The sequence below is a fragment of the Amblyraja radiata genome, chromosome 24, assembly GCF_010909765.2.
Source record: "Amblyraja radiata isolate CabotCenter1 chromosome 24, sAmbRad1.1.pri, whole genome shotgun sequence".
In the NCBI taxonomy this organism is placed as follows: Eukaryota; Metazoa; Chordata; class Chondrichthyes; order Rajiformes; family Rajidae; genus Amblyraja; species Amblyraja radiata.
The window spans coordinates 8694860-8715448 of NC_045979.1; the positions used below are offsets into that span (position 1 = coordinate 8694860).

General features: G+C 41.0%; 1 protein-coding gene across 1 annotated transcript; it reads right to left on the bottom strand.

The window, feature by feature from the left end:
- Positions 1-1092: 1092 nt before the first annotated feature.
- rps10 (ribosomal protein S10) lies at positions 1093-20331 on the bottom strand. Its single transcript, XM_033042366.1, has 6 exons — positions 20257-20331; positions 18812-18961; positions 14869-15043; positions 9042-9107; positions 1626-1681; positions 1093-1176 (listed from the first exon to the last, which is right to left on the bottom strand). Exons 2-6 carry the CDS (start codon positions 18959-18961, stop codon positions 1138-1140), a joined length of 486 nt encoding a protein of 161 aa, XP_032898257.1. The 5' UTR covers positions 20257-20331; the 3' UTR covers positions 1093-1137.
- Between the last annotated feature and the right edge of the window lie 258 nt (positions 20332-20589).

Genomic DNA, 20589 nt, shown 5'->3' on the forward strand with positions numbered 1-20589 from the left:
AAATTCAGACTTTAAACACAGAACGTCCCAACGACACGTGTCCCTGTAAAATAAAAATTGCCCCAAATGGATGAGAAAGTGGGATAACACAGCACTTGTGAGAACAGGTGATCAATGGTCAGTGCTGGGCTTATGGAACTGTTTCCATGCTGTATCTCCAAACGAAACCGAAGAGCCTGCTAGTTTGGCCTGTCGCTCTCACAGGGCCAGATACTCTACTGATGCAAGGACACAGCCGAGTAGAATTTCTTCATAACTGGAGTTGTACTCACAGAACGAGCTGGTATGTCAACAAGAGGATTGAACACTTTGTGGGGAAGATTAGATTTCAGAAAGGCCTTGCCTTTGTATTGCAGAAGTCAATCTTCAACAGAGGCCTTCCCTTTATACCCCTATGCCCACACCTCAACGGGTTCTGGGCCCATGATAGAGCTTTTCCTCTGTTGTCTCTGCGTCATTTTCTCTGCGAAGGAGTCCTCATCGCCCAGTGACCCCTTTTCCAATCTCCAACATTCCTCCTCCTCTTGGACTACCCCCCCCCCCCATCAGCCTTCTACCCTCTCTGGACCTTTTTATTTCCAACTGCCGGTACCCACTCGAATCATACCCCTCTGAAAGCACAGCCTTCTATTCACTCACAATCCCAAACCCAACATTGTTATTAAACTTGCCAACAAGGAAGGTGCTGTTGTAGTCTGGCAGGCTGACCTCTACTGTACTGAGGCCAGGTACCAGCTCTCATACCTCCCTCCCACTTGACCATGACCTCACATACAACAGTAGGTCATCATGTTTCACTCTTTCTGATCTTGTCACCTCCAACAATCACCTCTCCACAGCCTCCGATTTTATTGCTCCCCAGCCCTGCATTGCCCTCTTCTATCGTGCCCCCCCCCCCCCCACCCACCCCTCTTTGCCAGGTCTCAATGTCCAATTAGCCTCCCCTCAAATGAAAGCCACACACCTTCACTTGTACAAGCAACATGGGGTCCCCACAAACAGAACAGACGAAAGATAATAGACTATTATGTACAACCTATGGTGCCAAACAAAACAGATTTCCCCAAGTACAAAGAATGAACACATGTATAATACATTTCATTTGACTTTTATTTTACAGAGCAAGTTGTTGCACATTTACTGAGGTTGTCCACGACCACGGCCAAATCCACCTCTCTGCAAAATAAATAGGAAAACATCTGGCAATTTGCAACCCCCAAATATTGCTTAGAAAATACTGGCTGCTAAATCATACAATAACACTATATTCTAAGGATAAAGCTATACCAATCGACCAACTATCATTTCAATTTATGGGAATGCAGAATCAGGCAATAGACTACTAAATCTTTAGTAAATTTGATTTTTCTTAAAAATGTATTGCAAGCATGAAATATTACGTTTTTTACTAGAATAATTAAATTAGTATGAATTCTGCAAACAATTAAAATACACACACCAATAATTAACATTTTAACAATATATAAATTATTTTCATCTCTAGCAGATTATTTTTAGGCCTGTCTTACTTTCTTTGAACCAGTAAATAAATGCATTTGATATTGATAGTAAATGTAAATAGTATTGATATTGATAGTAAAATGATAATAAAACTAAAGACTTACAAACTGGAATTCTGTGGCCGCGCCCGCACCAGCTTCAGCCTTCTTGTCTGATCCAACTACAGACAAAAACAAAAAACAAAAACACTTAGCCTATTCCAATAGGTTAAAACGTGCAGATTTTATTGTCATGTAATTTTAAACCCAATTCCATAGTAATCAAGAATCAATGTGCTGCGGCACCCCCAAGAAATACTTAAAGAAAATGAATATGTTTTCAAAATAGCTAATTCCAAGAGCCAGTTGAATGAGTCAGCATACTTAATCAAATGAGTATAAGACTAGTTTTAACTATCCTAACATTAAAAAGATCTATTAGCTTTTTGCTCCCAAATTGCTTGTTGATCAAGGATAAGCCAATGTTCTTCATCATTGCCCATTAACATTTATTGAACCACCGCTTCACGATCAGTACCTACATTGGTACAGTACCAGTTAGTTCACTGAAATAATACAGAAATTGGGATTAATTTTAAGAGCAGCTAAAATCCCACTGGGGAAATTTAAATCCAGTTAATTAAGTATTCAAGAACACAGCTGGCATTATACAAGACGACCATGATATCTTAAACTAGCATTAAGAATCCAGAATGTGGAAACAAAGAACTACAGGTGCTGATATGCAAAAAAAGGGCACAAAGTGCGAGAGCAGGTCAGCTGCATCCCTGGAGAACATGTTATTTTGGATTGGGACCCTTCTTCTGACAGCTAAGAATCCATATGGTTCACTAACATCCTTCAGAAGACATCTGGTAGTTTTACCCTATGGAAGCAGACCAACAAAGATGTCAACTCTAAATTGCCCTCTGTCTCGAACTAAAGCTTTCTTTCAGTCAGGGAAGGCAATACCTCAAAGTAATTAAAGAGCATATGGCCGCATAGCAAATGTTGCTCAGTGCTGCTCTTCATAGTCTCCTAACAGTCAGGAGGCAATTTCAAACTTGACTGCAACTTCAGCATCGATCCAAGCAGAAACAACCAAATTTAAATCAAATCTGCTGCCTGATAATGGCTCAAATCTGAGTTGAAGCTGCAAGAAAAACAGACTAAGCAACAAAAGGTAGAACATTTGTCCAACTAAATCGGGTGATTGCGAAGATCTCAGAGGATCAGCAGCACTAGCAGTTAAATATACTGGACGTTGGATTTTTTACTGTCTTTTTAATGCAGTAATTTTGAGATTAGATCTCAAAATTTCAGAAGTCTGACTGCAAAAGAGGAGGTTCCATCATAAGGCAGTACCAAGACTGAAGAATAGACCCAAACTCCAAGCAACAAACCAAAAATGACACAATTAAATCAGGCCTCAATTTTCTAGGAATTGTTTGCTTAGAATTTCAAAAAGTATTTGCTGAATATTTATCTAAAATTTCACTATTGGAAGTTCAGGACAATTTTAAAAAAAATAAGAAATGATTTTGGGATAGAAAAAAGTATCTTACATTTATAGAGCACATTTATATATTGGTGTAGGAATTATATTACAATGGAGTAGGGAACTCGGAATGGAAACCACTATTTCCGAATGGCATGTAATCGATCAAAAGACGTAAATTTACAAAGGGCTACAAATTTGTTGGAACAGTGGATCAAAATCAACATGTACAAAGCCCAGTGGAATGTTTATTCTATACAAAAATGCTGCACCATTGAGGTTTCAGATTTAATGGTGTTCAATTACAGCAGGATAGCAATCAAATCTAAAAAACATAAAATCACATTTAAGTCAAAGGAGGTCAAGAGTTAAAAATTGGAGGAAGTTGTGATCAACTTTAGTTTATGTTAAATCACACATTCATGTTACAGATTTACATAAAAAGGTACAATTGAAACTGAAGCTATTAATCCACCTAGTTTACAATTTAGTTGAAGATCGTTTTTCACATCGGCCAATTTGCTTAGAAAAGCTAAGTTAGCAATTGTGGTGACAATAACGGCAATGCACATTCAATGTGTTTTTTTAGAACACAGTAACTGGGATAAAGCATTGCTAATGTTGCAATTCAATTTTTTTTAAAGTTCATCGCTGCCCGAGCTCATATTGTTAATTGGAAATATTTTTAACTTCCCAGCATTCCCAATTGTGTTCCTCTCCTGTTGGAATGCTAGCATTTTGATGAATTCTAATTTAGCTAATCTGAACTGTTTACAACTCAAAATCCAGTTTTGAGTTCTACCTATATCAGAGGTATGGATTTTAGGACAAGGTGCCAGAAGAGCATTGCTCAAAAATAATATCTTAGCACAATTCTCTACTTGAAGGTACGAAAACTCATGATAAGGTTTATCATCGTCAGCAAATTATTTGTCTGATGTGCAAGTACATTTAAAAAGTTTTCACAGAAATGAGAAGACAGGATTCTCAGTTTAGGTCACACTAACAGAAAAACAACTGCTCACTCTGGCCCTTTGCCAAGAAATTTAGAGTTGTGCTAAAGTCAACTACAAATGAAAAGAACAACTAAGGTTGCTGAGATGCAGGTCCAAATTCAGATGCATGTCAAAAAGTTCAAGTGTATTCATGAAAGAACAAGATAAATCTAAGGTACACAAAATTGCTGGGGAAACTCAGCGGGTGCAGCAGCATCTATGGAGCGAAGGAAATAGGCGACGTTTCGGGCCGAAACCCTTCTTCAGACTGATGGGGGGTGGGAGAAAGAAGGAAAAGGGGAGGAGGGGGAGGAGCCCGAGGGCGGGCGGATGGGAGGGTGGGAGGAGACAGCTAGAGGGTTAAGGAAGGGGAGGAGACAGCAAGGGCTAGCAAAATCTAACACTCTTTGTTAAAACGTACTGGATGCGTCAATAATTCTCAATGGATCAGTTAACATTATTCAAGAGAAGGCAACTTCTGCTAACACTGGAAAATTTATATTGCAGGATGCAGCCACTCTTTTCATTGTATCCATGCGAGTTGAAAGAGGCACCAGCCCGATCTCACTTTCCAGCACTCAGTCTGTAGTGCAAACCAAAATGCTTTACAAACATGAGGCATCTGCCTTCATCACACTTTCAGGCAATGGATTCCTCATCCCTACCAACTTCTGGGAAGGAAAAATGTTTCCCGATTCCCCACCCTTCTCCAAATTCTCCAATCAATGCTTTAAATCTGTCATGCAGGTTTAAGAACTCTGCTAGCATAAACCAGTCTTTTAGTATATACGGCAAGAGTAAGTTTGGCAAAGATAAATGTTTTCACTCAAATTCCAAAAACATTTTGAATGCACTATTACATGGGACTATAATTGCTGAATATATTTAAGGAGGTGATTGTTATTTTGTTTTAAATACAAAAGACAAAGGGAGTACGAATATGGTAATACGATCATATTGAATGTCTGCGTAGGCATTAAGGGCCCAATGTACAACATTATACAATATCCCCTCAGACTTGCAAGGAAAATCACCCAACCTATCCTATCTTTTCCCATAATCAAACTACTCTCATCATTACAACACCTTTGTAAATCTACTTTGTATCTTTGCCAGTGGAACAATATCCTTCTTGTAACCTGGCTTCCAATACAGCAATATTTATAGTGACAGTATAAATTCCCAATTTTTAAATCAAGATACTTTATTTGTCACACACACCGGAATTTGAACCAGACCAATGAAATTTTAATGCTGCAGCTTTTCAGCTTTCAGACAATAAAACAATACAGAATAAAATCATTTAATCTGAATAAATGAGATGATGATTGTGCAGTGCCAATTCTGCCTTGATTAATGAAAGGAAAGCAGCCTGTACACATTTTAACAGGTCGTGCAGACATCCGTCTTCTTCACCCCACCACCAGCGAGTATTCCCGCACCTTGCTACACTTCTCCTGAAGCTTTTACCTCTTAATTCTGAATTAAGTAGATGTTTGCAGATCCGCTTGCAGATTGCAGACAATTCTGAATTAAGTAGTAGATGTTTGCAGATCCGCTTGCAGATTGCATACAGCTGCAGGTCAAGTAAGGTTGTTGTAGTAGAGGATTTTAACTTTCCCAATTTTGACTGGGAATGGGGGTGCAATTCCTCAGAAGTGTTTAGGAGAGTTTTCTCAAGCAGTATGTAGAGGCCCCCACACGCGAGAGGACAACACTGGATCTTGTATTGGGAAATTGGGACGGGCAAGTTAATGAACTGTTTGTAGAGGAGCCTTTTGGGACAAGTAATCACAGTTCGATTAGGTTTATGATAGTTATAGATAGGAACAGAGAGTGCCCATGTGTTAAAATGCTCAACTGGGGTAAGGCCAACTTTGAAGGTATGAGAGAAGGTCTCGCTCAAGTTGACTGGAGCAGGTTATTTGAGGTTAAAGGAACATCGGCCAAATGGGATGTTTTTAAGTGTGCTGACAAAAGCTCAGGATACATACGTCCCCATTAGATTGAAGGGCAAAGCAGGCAAACGTAAGGAAGCTTGGCTGACGAGGGAAGTTGAGGAATAGGTCAAAAAACAAGAAGGATGCATGAGACAGGTATAAGCAACTGGGATCAAGTAATCCCTGGAGGCGTTTCTGGAACAATGAGTAAACTGAAAGAGAAGATCAGAAGGGCAAAAAGGGGCCAGGAGATAGCTCTGGCAGGTAGCATTAAGGACAATCGCAAAAGATTTTATAAATACATAAGGGGGGAAAGGGTAACTAGAGTGGGACCTCTCAGGAATCAGCAATGAGTATTTCTCCTCTGTATTTACCAAGGAGAAAGACAGTAGGACGAAGGAACTTGGGGCAGTCAATGGAAGTGTCTTGAGAGTAGTCAGTGTTACAGTTGAAGAAGTACTGAAGGTACTATCGTGTATGAAGGTAGAGAAATCTCCAGGGCCTGATCAGATATATCCGAGACACTGTGAGAAACCAGAGAGGAAATTGCGGTAGCCCTGGTTTAAAATTTACGAGTCGTCCTTAAGTACAGGAGAGTTGCCGGAAGACTGGAGGGTGGCAAATGTTATGCCTTCTTAAGAAGAGCTGCAGGTAAAAGACTGGAGGAGGGCAAATGTTGTACCACTTTTGAAGTAGGGAAAATGCTGGGAACTATAGGCCAGTGAGCTTAACATCTGTAGTTGGAAAGTTACTAGAGAGAATTCTGAGGGATAGGTTATACAGGCATTTGGACGGGCAAGGGCTGATTAGGGATAGTCAGCAAGGTTTTGTACGTGGGAAGTCGTGTCTCACAAATCTGATTGAGTTTTTTGAAGCCGTGACCAAAAAGGTAGATGAGGGCAGAGTTGTAGATGTTGTATACATGGATTTCAGTAAGGCATTTGGCAAGTTCCGCATAGTAGACTGCTATGGAAGGTTAGATCACATGGGATTCAAGGAGAGATAGCTGAATGGATAGCAAATTGGCTCCGAAGGAAGCAGAGGGTGACGGTGGAAGGTTGCTTCTCGGATTGGAGGCCTTTGACTAGTGGTGTGCCTCAGGGTTCGGTGCAGGGCCCCATTACTGTTTGGCATCTACATCAATGATTTGATTGAGAACATACAGGGCAAGATTAGCAAGTTTGCTGATGATACAAAAGTGAGTGGTTTTGCAGATAGAGAAGATGGTTGCAGCAGGATCTGGATCGATTGGCCAGGTGGGCAGAGGAATGGTTGATGGAATTTAATACAGAGAAGTGTGAGGTGTTGTATTTTGGGATGTCTAACAAGGGCAGGACCTACACAGTGAATGGTAAGCCTCTGGATAGTGTTGTAGAGCAGAGGGATCTAGGAGTGCAGGTGCATGATTCCTTGAAGGTCAAGTTGCAGGTAGATAAGGTGGTCAAAAAGGCTTTTGACACATTGGCCTTCATCAGTCTAGAAGTTGGGACGTCATGTTGCAGCTGTTAAAGACGTTGGCGAGTCCGCATTTAGAATATTGTGTTCAGTTCTGGGCACCATGTTATAGGAAAGATATAGTCAAGCTTTAAAGGTTTCAGTGAAGATTTACGATGATGTTGCCTGGACTAGAGGGTGTGAGCTATAGGGAGAGGTTGATTAGGATGGATCTCTATTCCTTGGAGTGCAGAAGGATGAGGGGTGATCTTATAGAGATGTACAAAATCATGAGAGGAATAGATTGGGTAGATGCACACAGTCTCTTGCCCAGGGTAGAGGAATTGAGGACAAGGGTTCAAGTTGAAGGGGAAAAGATTGAATCCGAGGAGTAACTTTTTCACACAAAGGGTATTGGATGTATGGAACAAGCTGCCAGATGAGGTAGTTGAGGATGGAACTACCCCAAAGTTTAAGAAACTGTTAAACAGGTACATGTGTATGAAAGGTACATGGATAGGACAGGTTTGTAGGGATATGGACCAAGCACAGGCAGGTGGGACAAGTGTTACTGGGACATGTTGGCCGGTGTGGGCAAGTTGGGCCGAAGGGCCTGTTTCCACACACTAGCACTCTATGTTAGCTACTCCAATGACCAGAACACCTAATAGCTCTGTAATCTACAACTTTCCTACGCACTGTCACAATTTAATAAACATTTTTACTATAGCTCCCACACATCAAATCCTTAATAAAAAGGAACCGGGTATCAACCCCAAGATATGCTTGCCATAGCCTTCCAGTTACAAGACCACATGATTCATTATCTTTGCTTATTGTCTGAGACAATTTTGGATTCAGTTTACAACGCTGCCTTAATTTTCATGGACTTTGTTTTTGATCAGGATGCCATGTTGGACTTGAAAAGTCTTACTATAATCCAAGCAAACACCACCAAATGCACTGCCACTGACCCGTGTTATCTCAAACTTTCAATTAAGTTCAGTCGATAAATCCTTGCCGATTATCCTCACTTCTTCCACTTTCATCACTTTTAATTACATCCAGAATTGTTGCCGACCTTATTCCACTTGCTAAATACTAGCTTGAAATAATTTATCTTCAGTGCAATTTGGGAACAAATACTATGCCATCTATAGCCTTCACAATCTCAGTTACTATTTAGTAATGATAAATTTTTAAAAAGTCTGAAAATCCTCTAAATGAGGAATGTTAACTTGCCATTCCTGTCCCTCTTTAAATCACGTGTACAAATAGTTGCAAAAACTTCCATGCTCCTACTGTTACCTTCAATTCAACTGCCTCTTCAACTATACTAATATTAGAGATATGCAAGAAAGCGTAAAACTCCCTATTTTCCCAGCTCTTGTTAGCTCTACCTTCCAAATTACTTTCATCGATTTTCTGTTTTCAACTCTCTGCTCTGTTCCCTTTAGATTTTGTTAAACTCTGCCATTTTATATTAAACTGCCTAGAAGAGTCAGAATGAACAAATTACACTGATTTATAATCAGAAGGTTTTACCGTTCAAAATGTTATAGAAAATACAACTTCAAATTTAAGACAGAGCTCTAATTGATGCTTATCCAATTATTGGTGCATTATACATGAACATATAACATTAAAACAATGATGAATAAACTGCAATACGTACGTGGAGTTGCCCGCCTGTAACTGTCTCTGTCAGATTCACGGAGACGAGGACGATCCTCCATTGGACCTGCAAAAAAAGTTCCATGTTTCAATTAGTCGTTCAATTTTAAAAATGCTTACTGCAGCAAAAGCACAAGTAAGGCACAAACTTACATCCAAATTAACATTGTGCAAACAAATAAAGTACTTTTGAAATAGTCATTGCTTTAATGCAAACATGCAAGCCAGTGGACATTCTGTATGGTAACAAGAAATAGGATGATATTGTGGCAATTACAGAAACATGGCCATGGGGCAGGAAGGAACGGAAGCTGAATGTTCATGCGAGCTCAATGTTCTAAAAGGTAAGATGTTGTACTTCTCATAAAAGAGAGCATTGCAGCAGTATTCAGGGAGGATATTCTAGAGAATCAGCAAATGGATAGAAGTTGGAAATAAGAAATGGGTGGTCATTTTGATAAGACACTATAGGCCTCCATATGCTGGTGGATTTCAAATATGTACACAAATAACAGCAGGATTCTAAAGCAATACCTTTGTAGTGGAGGGCAATTTTAATTTGCTCAACATTGACTGAGATTGATTTCGTGCAAGGGACTTAGACGTGGTGGAATTTGTTAAATACAACCAGAAAGTGTATTTAAAGCAGTGTGTAGGCTACTAGGGAAGAGCTATACTCAACCTTATTTTAGGGAATGAGGATGTGAAAGTGTTGAAAGTGTCTGTGGGGAACTTTTTGCAAATAGATTATCAATCGGCAACTTTAAAAGGTAGTCATGGAAGAGGATACGGTTGGACCTGAAGTTAAGGTTTTAAATTAGACGCCCGAATTCAATAGTATATGACAGGACCCGTCAAAATTAACATTAGGAACAGCTACTAGGAAAAGTATCCGATAGGCAAATAAAGGAGAGTAAGAGCTCAGTCAGCATATCACTGAAAGGGTAAGAAGCAAAAATAGTAAAATTAAGAAACCTTTGTTAACAAAGATGTTGATCAGGAATAAAAGGAAGCACACATTAGGTACTCGGAAAATTATTAAGTATGTGACGTTTAAAGGAAATGGGAGGGATCATAAGAAAGCAGTTAAGAGAGTAAAGAGACACAACATGGCCCTGACCAACAGAATTAAAGAGAATTCCATGGTAAAATGTTTTAAATGCAAGAAGGTAGCTGGGGAAAGAATAGTTCCTCCCAGGGACCAAAAAGCAAGCCTTTGTGTAAAGCCTGGAGATGTGTGGTGTCCTAAATGAATGCCTCCCATCCTTATTCATCAGGGAGATGGAGAGAATGGCAAGTTAAGGGAGCCGAACTCGGATAGGCTGGAACACAGGTATAGCGCAAGAGGAAGTGTGAGAGATGTAGATTAACATTAAGGTGGACAACCTCCCAGTGTCAAATGAAATCTATCCCAGCATATTTTGGGAAGCATGGAATGAGATTGCTGGGGCTTTGGAGATTTGTACACCATCTTTAGCCAAGGGCAAGTTGCCAGAAGACTGGAGGGTAGTCCCGTGTCCCCCCATATTCACGGAGGCATATACCAGGAAACTGCAGTTGCGAGAACGGTGCATCGTTAATAGGGACTGTTCTGAATGAAATTCTTGGGGGTAGTATTTACGATTATTTGAAAAGGCAGGAACTAATTAGGGGGAGTAAGCATAGTTTTGTACATGGGAAATCCTGCTTGTTAAATCGTATTTATTTTTAGGTTACAACGAAAATTGAAGGCAAGGTGGTAGAAATGGTATATGTAGACTTTGGCAAAGCTTTTGACAAGTATGTTGGGTCCAGAAAATGGATCCAAAGTGTTTTGGCAAAATTGGCTTGGTGATATGAGGGCAGTAGTGGAGGGTTCATTTTTTAACTGTAATCTGTAACTGGCTGTGTACTGCAGATATTGATGCTGGAATCTTTATTGTTTGTCACATGTCTGGGCCTGATTACTCAGTTTGCTGATGACACAACGATTGGTGGAGTTGTAGATAGCAAGGATGATTGCCTAAGGACATAGAGGAACAAATATAGTGTGGTTGCAGATGGAATTTAAACCAGGCAAATGTGAGGCAAGGTATTTTGGGTTGTCTGATATCGTCTAAAAATGGCAGAGACTTTAAGAGTTGATGTACAGTCCTTGGGATACAAGATCATAGCTCACTGAAAAAGGTGCAAAGGTGTATAGGGTAACAAAGGAGGCACACTGCTTGTCTGTCTTCATAGGCAGGAATATTGAATAGAGATTTGGAACATCAAGATGAAGCAGAACAAGGCATTGGTGAGGCCACATTTGGAATATTGTGTGCAGTTCTGGTCACCACACTATGGAAAGGATTTGGTAGTGTTTGTAAGAGTTGGGTCAAAGGGTCTGCTTCTACACGAGTCTCTGAAACAGTGATGATGTCAATTAAAAAATATATAGCCTGGTATAGGGCTGTTGGTTGAAGGGTAATTATTAATCGGGCATCTTGGCAGATTGCTCAGTTCTTCTGGGACTAAGATGCACTCACAGTTACATTTAAAGTACCACATTAATGTTCCTAGAATTAATTTTAGATCGCATTATATCCCTACATCCACAAAGAGAGACCTAAATGGAGGTAGGATGACATTAACAAGCACATGTAGCTGGATTTCTACACAGTAATTCAATTAGCTGATTACTCTCCCCTAGCCAAGAGACACAAGAACAAAAAACTGCAAATGTTGGAAACCTAAAAGAGAAAATGTTGTAAACACAGCACGCCAAGCAGCATCCACAGGAACAGGTCAACATTTCAGGGTATTTTTGTGCCGATATTTTAAAAACTGCCTTATTAAATTGTATATTTTAGTTTTGAACTTGTCAATTCACCATTTTTTTAAGTCATTATGGGAAGGAAGAGTTACAGATTTGCAGTCCTCAAAAGATATAATGTCTGAACTAGATTTAACTTAATTTTAATAGGTTCCTTTCCAACTACTATCGACGTCACTGGTGACTCTTGGACTACCCTTGATTGGACTTTGCTGGCTTTACTTTATCATACATCTCTATACGCTGTAAATGGCTTGATTGTAATCATGTATTGTCTTTCTGCTGACTGGAATTCACGCAACAAAATGCTTTTCAATCAGCACATGTGACAATAAACTAAACAAAACTACAGATACTGTCCAAAGTGCCATCGTATCGTAACTTACTGAACATTTTCTCTTTTCATTTCTAACTTTGACATTAATTCAGAATGAGAGATAAAATATCAATATACCTCACAACCATTATTTCTATGACTACACAATTTGTTTGGCCTATAGTAATGCACAACAGTAACAGAGAACCGGTTTTAAACTGGATGAATAGAAATTGGTCGCTTCAGCTTGAGCACAACTCTCGAATGCTCACTATTGTCATGGCCCATTAAGGAAATACACAAAACCTTTCTCAACCACTACTAACTCAATATTAAACCATTCAACCTGAACTCTCCAGAGAAGCAATTACATTTTCCATTTGCTCCAGAATCTCTAATTTTTCTTTCTTTTAACAAGGTCTTTGTGTAACCGCAAATTAAAACAGCACATTACCCAAAGTATATTGCAGTGTCATTTGGAGAAGTTACTCATAACTTAGCAGAACATTATACAGAAGCATTAACAAAAATTGATACCATACAATATATGAAACATCAGGTACATTGACAAAAGCTTCATAAAAATAGCACATTAAAAAGCGATGGACATAAAATAGGGGAATAGGGAGGAAAGAATTCTGGCAGGCAAGACCAGAGGTGAAAACACTGCTACCAAAGTGAAACTATTGATATTAGAATCATTAATGATATTAGATAATTAGAGAAAGAGGAAAATATATTTTAATGGTTAATAAGGAGAAATGGGGTAAGCCACACAGAGGTATTCGAAAACAAGGACTTAAAACAAATAATCCATATTTCTGATCTTTTTTAGTTTACTCCTTCAGAGTTTTGGGAACTAAGGAGTAAACTGGAAAAGGAGATCAGAAGGGCAAAAAGGAGCCAGGAGATAGCTCTGGTGGGTAGCATTAAGGACAATCCCAAAAGATTTTATAAATAAATAAAAGGGGAAAAGGATAACTAGAGAGAGAGTGGGACCTCTCAGGAATTAAAGCAGTCACCTCTGTGTGGCGCCACAGGAGATGGGCAAGGAGAAAGACAGTAGGATGGAGGAACTTGGGGCAGTCAATGGAAGTGTCTTGAGAGCAGTCAGTGTTAACGTTGAAGAAATACTGAAGGTACTGTCGTGTTTGAAGGTAGACAAATCTCCAGGGCCAGATCAGATATATCCAAGAACATTGTGGGAAACTAGAGAGGAAATTGCGGGAGCCCTAGTTGAAATTTACGAGTCGTCCTTAAATCCAGGAGAGTTGCCGGAAGACTGGAGGGTGGCAAATGTTATGCCTTCTTAAGAAGAGCTGCAGGTAAAATGCTGGGAATTATAGTCCGGGGAGCTTAACATCTGTAGTTGGAAAGTTACTAGAGTGTATTCTGAGTGATAGGTTATACAAGCATTTGGATGGGCAAGAGCTGATTAGGGATAGTCAGCATGGTTTAGTATGTGGGAGGTCGTGTCTCACAAATCTGACTTCTTTTTTTGAAGACGTGACCAAAAAGGTCGATGAGGGCAGAGCTGTAGAAGTTGTGTACATGGATTTCAGTAAGGCATTCGACAAGGTTCCGCATGGTAGGCTGTTCTGGAAAGTTAGATCGCATGGGATCCAAGCAGAGTTAGCTGAAGGGATAGCAAATTGACCATGGAGGTTGCCTCTCGGATTGGAGGCCTGTGATTAGTGGTGTGCCTCAGGGTTCAGTGCTGGGCCCGTTACTGTTTGTTATCTACATCAATGATCTGGATGAGTACAGGGCAAGATTAGCAAGTTTGCTGATGAAAAGTGAGTGGTTTTACAGATAGTGTTACAGATGGTTGTGAAAGATTGCAGCAGGATCTGGATCGATTGGCCAGGTGGGCAGGGAAATGGTTGATGGAATTTAATAAAGAGAGGTGTGAGGTGTTGCATTCTGGGATGTCGACCAAGAGCAGGACCTACACAGTAAATGGTAGACCTCTGGATACTATTGTACAGCAGAGGAATCTAGGAGTACAGGTGCATGGTTCCTTGAAGGTCGAGTTGCAGATAGATAAGGTGGTCAAAAAGGCTTTTGGCACTTTGGCCTTCATCAGTCAGAGTATTGAGTATAGCAGTTGTACAAGACTTCGGTGAGACAGCATTTAGAATATTGTGTTCAGTTCTGGGCACCATGTTATAGGAAAGATATTGTCAAGCTTGAAACGGTTCAGAGAAGATTTACAATGATATTGCCAGGACTAGAGGGTGTGAGCTATAGCGAGAGGTTGAGTAGGCTGGGTCTCTATTCCAGGGAACGCAGGGGAATGAGGGGGGAATCTTATAGAGGTGTACAAAATTATGTGAAGAATAGAGCGGGTAGATGCACAGTGTCTCTTGCCCAGAGTAGGGGAATCGAGGACCAGAGGTCACGAGTTCAAGGTGAAGGGGAAAAGATTTAATAGGAATCCAGGGGGTATTTTTTTCACACAAAGGGTGGTGGGTGCATGGAACATGCCAGAGGAGGTAGTTGAAGATGGGACTATCCCATCGTTTAAGAAACAATTAGACAGGTACGTGGATAGGACAGGTTTGGAGGGATATGGGCTAAGCGCAGGCAAGTAGGGCTAGTGTAGCTGGGACATTGTTGGCCGAAAGGCCTGTTTCTACACTGTTTCACTCTATGACTCTATAGAGATTTGGTATGGTGGTATATTTCTGACAGCTGCCGGATTAAAAAAAGTTTTACCTTTAGGCCTTGGCCTTGCAGTCTCAGGGCGTGTCTGCCGACGCAGAGTAGCAGGAACGATCTCTGGAGGAAGGTGGAGATAGTCACGCAGGTACTGGATGCCCTCATTAGTCAGGTACCAGTAAAAGTGCCGCCACGCAAATTGCTCCTTTACATATCCACGAGATTTCAAAGACTTCACAAAAAAAAAGAACAATGCAGCTGTCAGATTTTCAATATCTGCTTTTAGTGACTATGGTAACAACTTAGATTTTCAACAAAATTAATTCACCATTAACATACACCATTAAATTCAGCAACATCAAGTTGGAATTAACTGGATCCAATCGTTTGTTCTAAATGCTAAGGAATGACCTACTTTATTACTGTTATAGACCTTCAAATTATTGGTTCATAAATTATTGATCGTGCACAATGTATGATACCGAAGGTAGACGCACAATGCTGGAGTAACTCAGCGGGATAGGCAGCATCTCTGGGGAAAAGGAATGTGTGACGTTGCGGATCGAGACCCTTCTCTCCAGAGATGCTGCCTGTCCCGCTGAGTTACTCCAGCATTTTGTGTCCACCTTTGATTTAACCCAGCATCTCCAATTCTTTCTTCCACATGATAGAGTAGAGTGCTGACATGGATAGAAAATTGGTTGGCAGACAGGAAACAAAGACTAGGGATTAACGGTTCCCTTTCAGAATGGCAGGCAGTGACCAGTGAGGTACCGAAGGCTCAGTGCTGGGACCGCAGCTATTTACAATATTCATCAACGATTTAGATGAAGGGATTCAAAGTAACATTAGCAAATTTGCAGATGACACAAAGCTGGGTGGCAGTGTGAACTGTGAGGATACTATGAGAATGCAGGGCGACTTGGCATGGTTGGGTGAGTGGGCAGATGCAGTTTAATGTGGATAAATGTGATGTTATCCACTTTGGTAGCAAAAACAGGAAGGCAGATTACTATCCAAATGGTGTCAAGTTGGGAAAAGGGGAAGTACAACAAGATCTGGGGGTCCTTGTTCATCAGTCAATGAAAGTAAGCACGCAGGTACAGCAGGCAGTGGAGTTTAGAAGGATGAGATGGGATCTTATTGAAACATGTAAGATTATTAAGGATTTGGACACGCTAGAGGTAGGAAACATGTTTCCAATGTTGGGGGAGTCCAGAACCGGGGGCCACAGTTTAAGAATAAGGGGTAAGCCATTTAGAATGGAGACGAGGAAACACTTTTTCACACAGAGAGTTGCGAGTCTGTGGAATTCTCTGCCTCAGAGGGCGGAGGAGGCCGGTTCTCTGGATACTTTCAAGAGAGAGCTAGATAGGGCTCCTCTTAAAGATAGCGGAGTCAGGGGAGAAGGCAGGAACGCGGTACTGATTGGGGATGATCAGGCATGATCACATTGAATGGCGGTGCTGGCTCGAAGGACCGAATGGCCTACTCCGGCACCTATTGTCTATTGATACAGAATTGGCTTCAGAGTAGGAAGCAGAGGGCGATAGTCGAAGGTTGTTTTTCAGACTAGAGGCCTGTGATTAAAGGTGTGCTTCAGGAATTAGTGCCGAGCACATCAATGGTTGTCACCCATGACAAACCTATGCCCTGTAGTGCCTGACTCCCTATCCTGGGAAAAGGACTGTGCATTCACCCTATCTATTCCTCTAATGATTTTATACACCTTTATAAGATCACCTCTCCAAGGAATAAAGTTCTAGCTTTCCCCATCTTAGTTTAATTTAGAGATACAGCGCAGAACAGGCTTCAGCCAACCGAGTCCGCACCGACCAGCGATCTCCGCACATTAACACTATCCTACAAACACTATGGACAATTTTCATTTATACCAAGCCAATTGGTATTATACATACGTCTTTACTGAAAATCTCATAGAAAACCGATGCAGGATCACGGGGAGAACGTACAAACTCCATACAGACAAGCACCCGTCGTCAAGAATGAACCCAGGTCTCTGGCGCTGTAAGGCAGCGACTCTGCCGCTGTGCTGCCCAATCTCTCCCACAGTTCAGGACCTCAAAACTTGTCTGCAAGCTTCCTACAGCAGGGTGAGCAAAACTGAACAGAAAACTCACTATACTGTCATCTATAATAAAGATTTGGATGAGAATGTATGGTTAATAAGTTTGAAGATGACACTGTTGGTATCACAAACAGTGAAAATGGTTGTCAAGAATTACAGTGGGATTTTCATCAGCTGGGTAAGGGGCCAAAGAATGGCGAATGGAGTTTAACGCAGATAAATGTGAGGTGCTGTATTTTGGGAAGTTAAACTAAGGCCCCCGGGAGTATTGTAGAGCAGATAGATCATGGAGTAAAAGTGCACAGTTCCCTGAAAATGGCATCACAGGTTCATAGGAATAGTGTCGGCAGATTTTGGCATGCTGATCTTCATCATTCAGATAATTGAGAAATCAAAGTTATGTTACAGTTGTGCAAGGTGTTGCTGTGTATTGTCTTCAGTTTTGGCCACTCTGCTATAGGAAAAATGGCATGAGGCTGGAAAGCATGCAGAACTGTTTTACAAGGATTTTGCCAGGACTTAAGTTTCTGAGCTACAGGAAGACATTTCTTTGAGGCTGAGGGGCAATTTTATAGAGATGTACAAAATCATGAGGGAATAGATAAGGTGAATGCATCGAGTCTTTTATCCAGAGTAGGGGAATCATGAACCAGAGGGCATCGGTTTAAGATGCAAAGGGAAAAATTTAATAGAAACACGAGGTGCAACTTTTTCCACAATGTTGGAACAAGTCGCCAGAGGAGGTAGTTGAGACAGGTACAATAAATCGAACAGATATTTGGACAGGTACATGGACAGGAAAGGTTACGAGGGATATGGGCCAAATGTACGAAAATGGGGCTAGCTTAGAAGAGGCGCCTTGGTTGCATGGTCAGGTCTAAGAGCCTACTTCCACGACACAAAATTACTAACCAGATTCCAGTTTTCAACTGCAATGTAGGATTTTAAATGGGTTTCTGTTATTGCACAGTGACTTCTACCACAATTGCACCATCTTTTTGTAGCTGACAATATATTTCCAAATTTCGATAAATGTAACAATAACTTTTCCAACATTTGAAAGAGTAACATAAAAATGATTGGAATGTTAAACGGAATATAGATTTTATTTACTTTTGCGGCCACTGACAACTATTCGATATTTTCCTTTATTGAAATTTCCCATATTTTGGCTCTCACTAAATGAACAGAAGAATGTTGGATTATTTATGTTAAGTTAAAGGCTTTAGATATAAAATAAAGTTATTGTCCTTGGAGTTCAATAATTATCCTAACATGAGTGACAAGCTCCACTGCCATTGCTCTGGTTTGGCAAGTATTTTCCACAGGACTCGTTTTTATATACATACACCTTCAGTCTAGTGGAATGTGTCATCCATCAGCCCAGCATATCCTCAAAGCATCTCAGCCATGACATTATTAAACAATCCTGAACCATTACCTATGTTGCTGTGAGTCTTTGTTTTTTGCAAGGGACAGGGACATGGTATTCAATTTGTCCATTTGCCGAATGGGCAAAAACAAAGTATAGCTGCTGACAACACCAGGGCTACAGTGATATTCAGCTGTAAACCTCTTCATGGACAGAACAACCTCAATGCAAGTTTCCAGCTTGTCAAAACAAGCTGAAACATACGAACACTGGCTCCGGCTGCAAACCAACCATATGCCAACCCTAACTTGCAAGTGCAAGACATCAAGTGCAATCATTCACATAACAAATAGGATTTACCAGACATCACAGGAAAGGGTTCTGGAAGAACACACTATTTTTTTTTTTAAACCAACACTCCCAGTAATAGACAGCCAACTTCATGAGCCAGCTGATAACAAGAACTTAATAAAATGCAATAATACCAAATTAGAAACAGCATTCTGAACTCACATAAGCTGTGCTTAGGAACACAATACCTGCATGGCCTTCATTACGTGTAGGTTAGGGACATTTTTGTCTGCCAACTCGGGATGTTTTGGCATATGTACATCTTTTTTGGCTACCATTACACCCTCCTTGAAGAGGAGCTCATAGATAGCGATACGGTTCTTCTTGGGCATCAACATCTAAAACAAATCAAAGTCACATTTATTAATACTTCAACGCTACAAAATTGAAATGCTTTTGACAACATGTCAGCTGATTTGGAATGTTAAATCTATTAACTTATTTTCTGTCACTATGTTTCCTAGCTTTTATATTTTGAATTGGTTTGGTTCATTATTATCGCCACGCGTACCAAGATACAGCTTTGTTTGTATCTTATTATAAAAACAATAGACAGAAGATGTCGGAACCTTAACCAAAACAGAAAGTGATGGAGGAAAGCAGCGGGTTTTGTGGAGGGAATTGGACAGATGACGTTTTGGCCAGGGATCCATCGTCAGACCGGGGGAGTCCCAACCCAAAACATAACCTCCATTCCTCCATAGATGTTGCCTGACCCACCAAGTTCCTCATGTACTTAGTATGTTGCTCAAATCATACACCAGTACAAAGAAGCCATAGACAGATTCATCAGGAAGTTGACAAAGGAAAATAAAAGCAGAGTGCAGAACATAGTGTTAGATAATTCAAGCATTAGTTACAGAGAAAGTGCAGATAAAAAATGCAAGGTCCACAATGAGGATTCAGACTATACCCAAGTTTATGGAAAATGTACACCCTAAAATCTACCATTCTGAGAACAGTTCCTGATCAAGGCAATAAATTCAAACTGCAGTCAAAATACACAGTCCACTGCATATACTGTCTTTACAATTACTGGCTGTAAATGTATGTCCCACCCTGTGGCTCAGAGTATGAAAAGATAACTAAACACTAGTTTGTATAGCTATGATCCTTTGAAGATATCGGGCATTTTTGTCAAGTTTCTCCCTCCTCATACTCATAGGCTGAATCATAGTAAACGATTAACCTCCAAAAAACCTATTCATTCTCTCCAGAGATGCTGCCTTTCCCGCTGTGTTCCTCCAGCATTTTGTGTTCACCATCAACTTTTAAGTAACTGTGCCACAGAAACACCTCACGTTGGTGCTGCCTGCACACTGGCATAACACACCAAAATAACTCTCAACATTAACGGCGACAGGATAGAGTAAGGGTACACTTTTACAAGCAGAATATGTCCAAAAGAAGTGAGTTAGTTCAACTTATACTCCAGAAGCTGATGCAGCCTGAGGCCTAACTCTCTACACTACCGGTAACCAACGTCAGATTTTAAGCAATCAGCGCAAGATCGGGACAATAATGGAGCGGTTGAGCGCGGATAGCAAATGCGAGGTGTTGTGGAGGCGCTGCGGGGTGAGTTTGAGAGGGATGGCGGGGATATTGAGGGATTGCGGCGGCCGCGGGAACGCACCTTGAGCTCTTGTCACGGAGCCGGAGCACGGAAAGACGGAGCATGCGCACTCGCCCACGCTTCCCCCCAAAGATCTTCCGCTATAGGATCTTTGCTTCCCCCGCCCGCTCGGGGCCGACGCGACAAGGCCGCGTCACGCAACGTAGCGCAGCGCGCCTGAGGCAGCGGGGAGAGAGAGTGCGCGGCCCAGGGCAGCGGGGAGAGGGAGTGCGGGGCAGCGGGGAATGGGGGGGGGGGATACGGCCTAGTGTGTGTGAAGTTGCGGGGAGGTTTACAATGTTTCTTATTTACAATGTTTCTTATTTAAAATGTTTCTTATTTAATGTCCCTTGT

Bases quoted from the DNA above. Each gene is read 5' to 3' on its own strand.
- rps10 (XM_033042366.1), bottom strand. From the start codon at position 18,961: ATGTTGATGCCCAAGAAGAACCGTATCGCTATCTATGAGCTCCTCTTC. The intron at 15,044-18,811 runs GTATTGTGTTCC...TTTTTTGTGAAG, and splicing joins ACGTAATGAAGGCCATGCAG to TCTTTGAAATCTCGTGGATA. The intron at 1,177-1,625 runs GTAAGTCTTTAG...TTTATTTTGCAG, and splicing joins CGGCCACAGAATTCCAGTTT to AGAGGTGGATTTGGCCGTGG.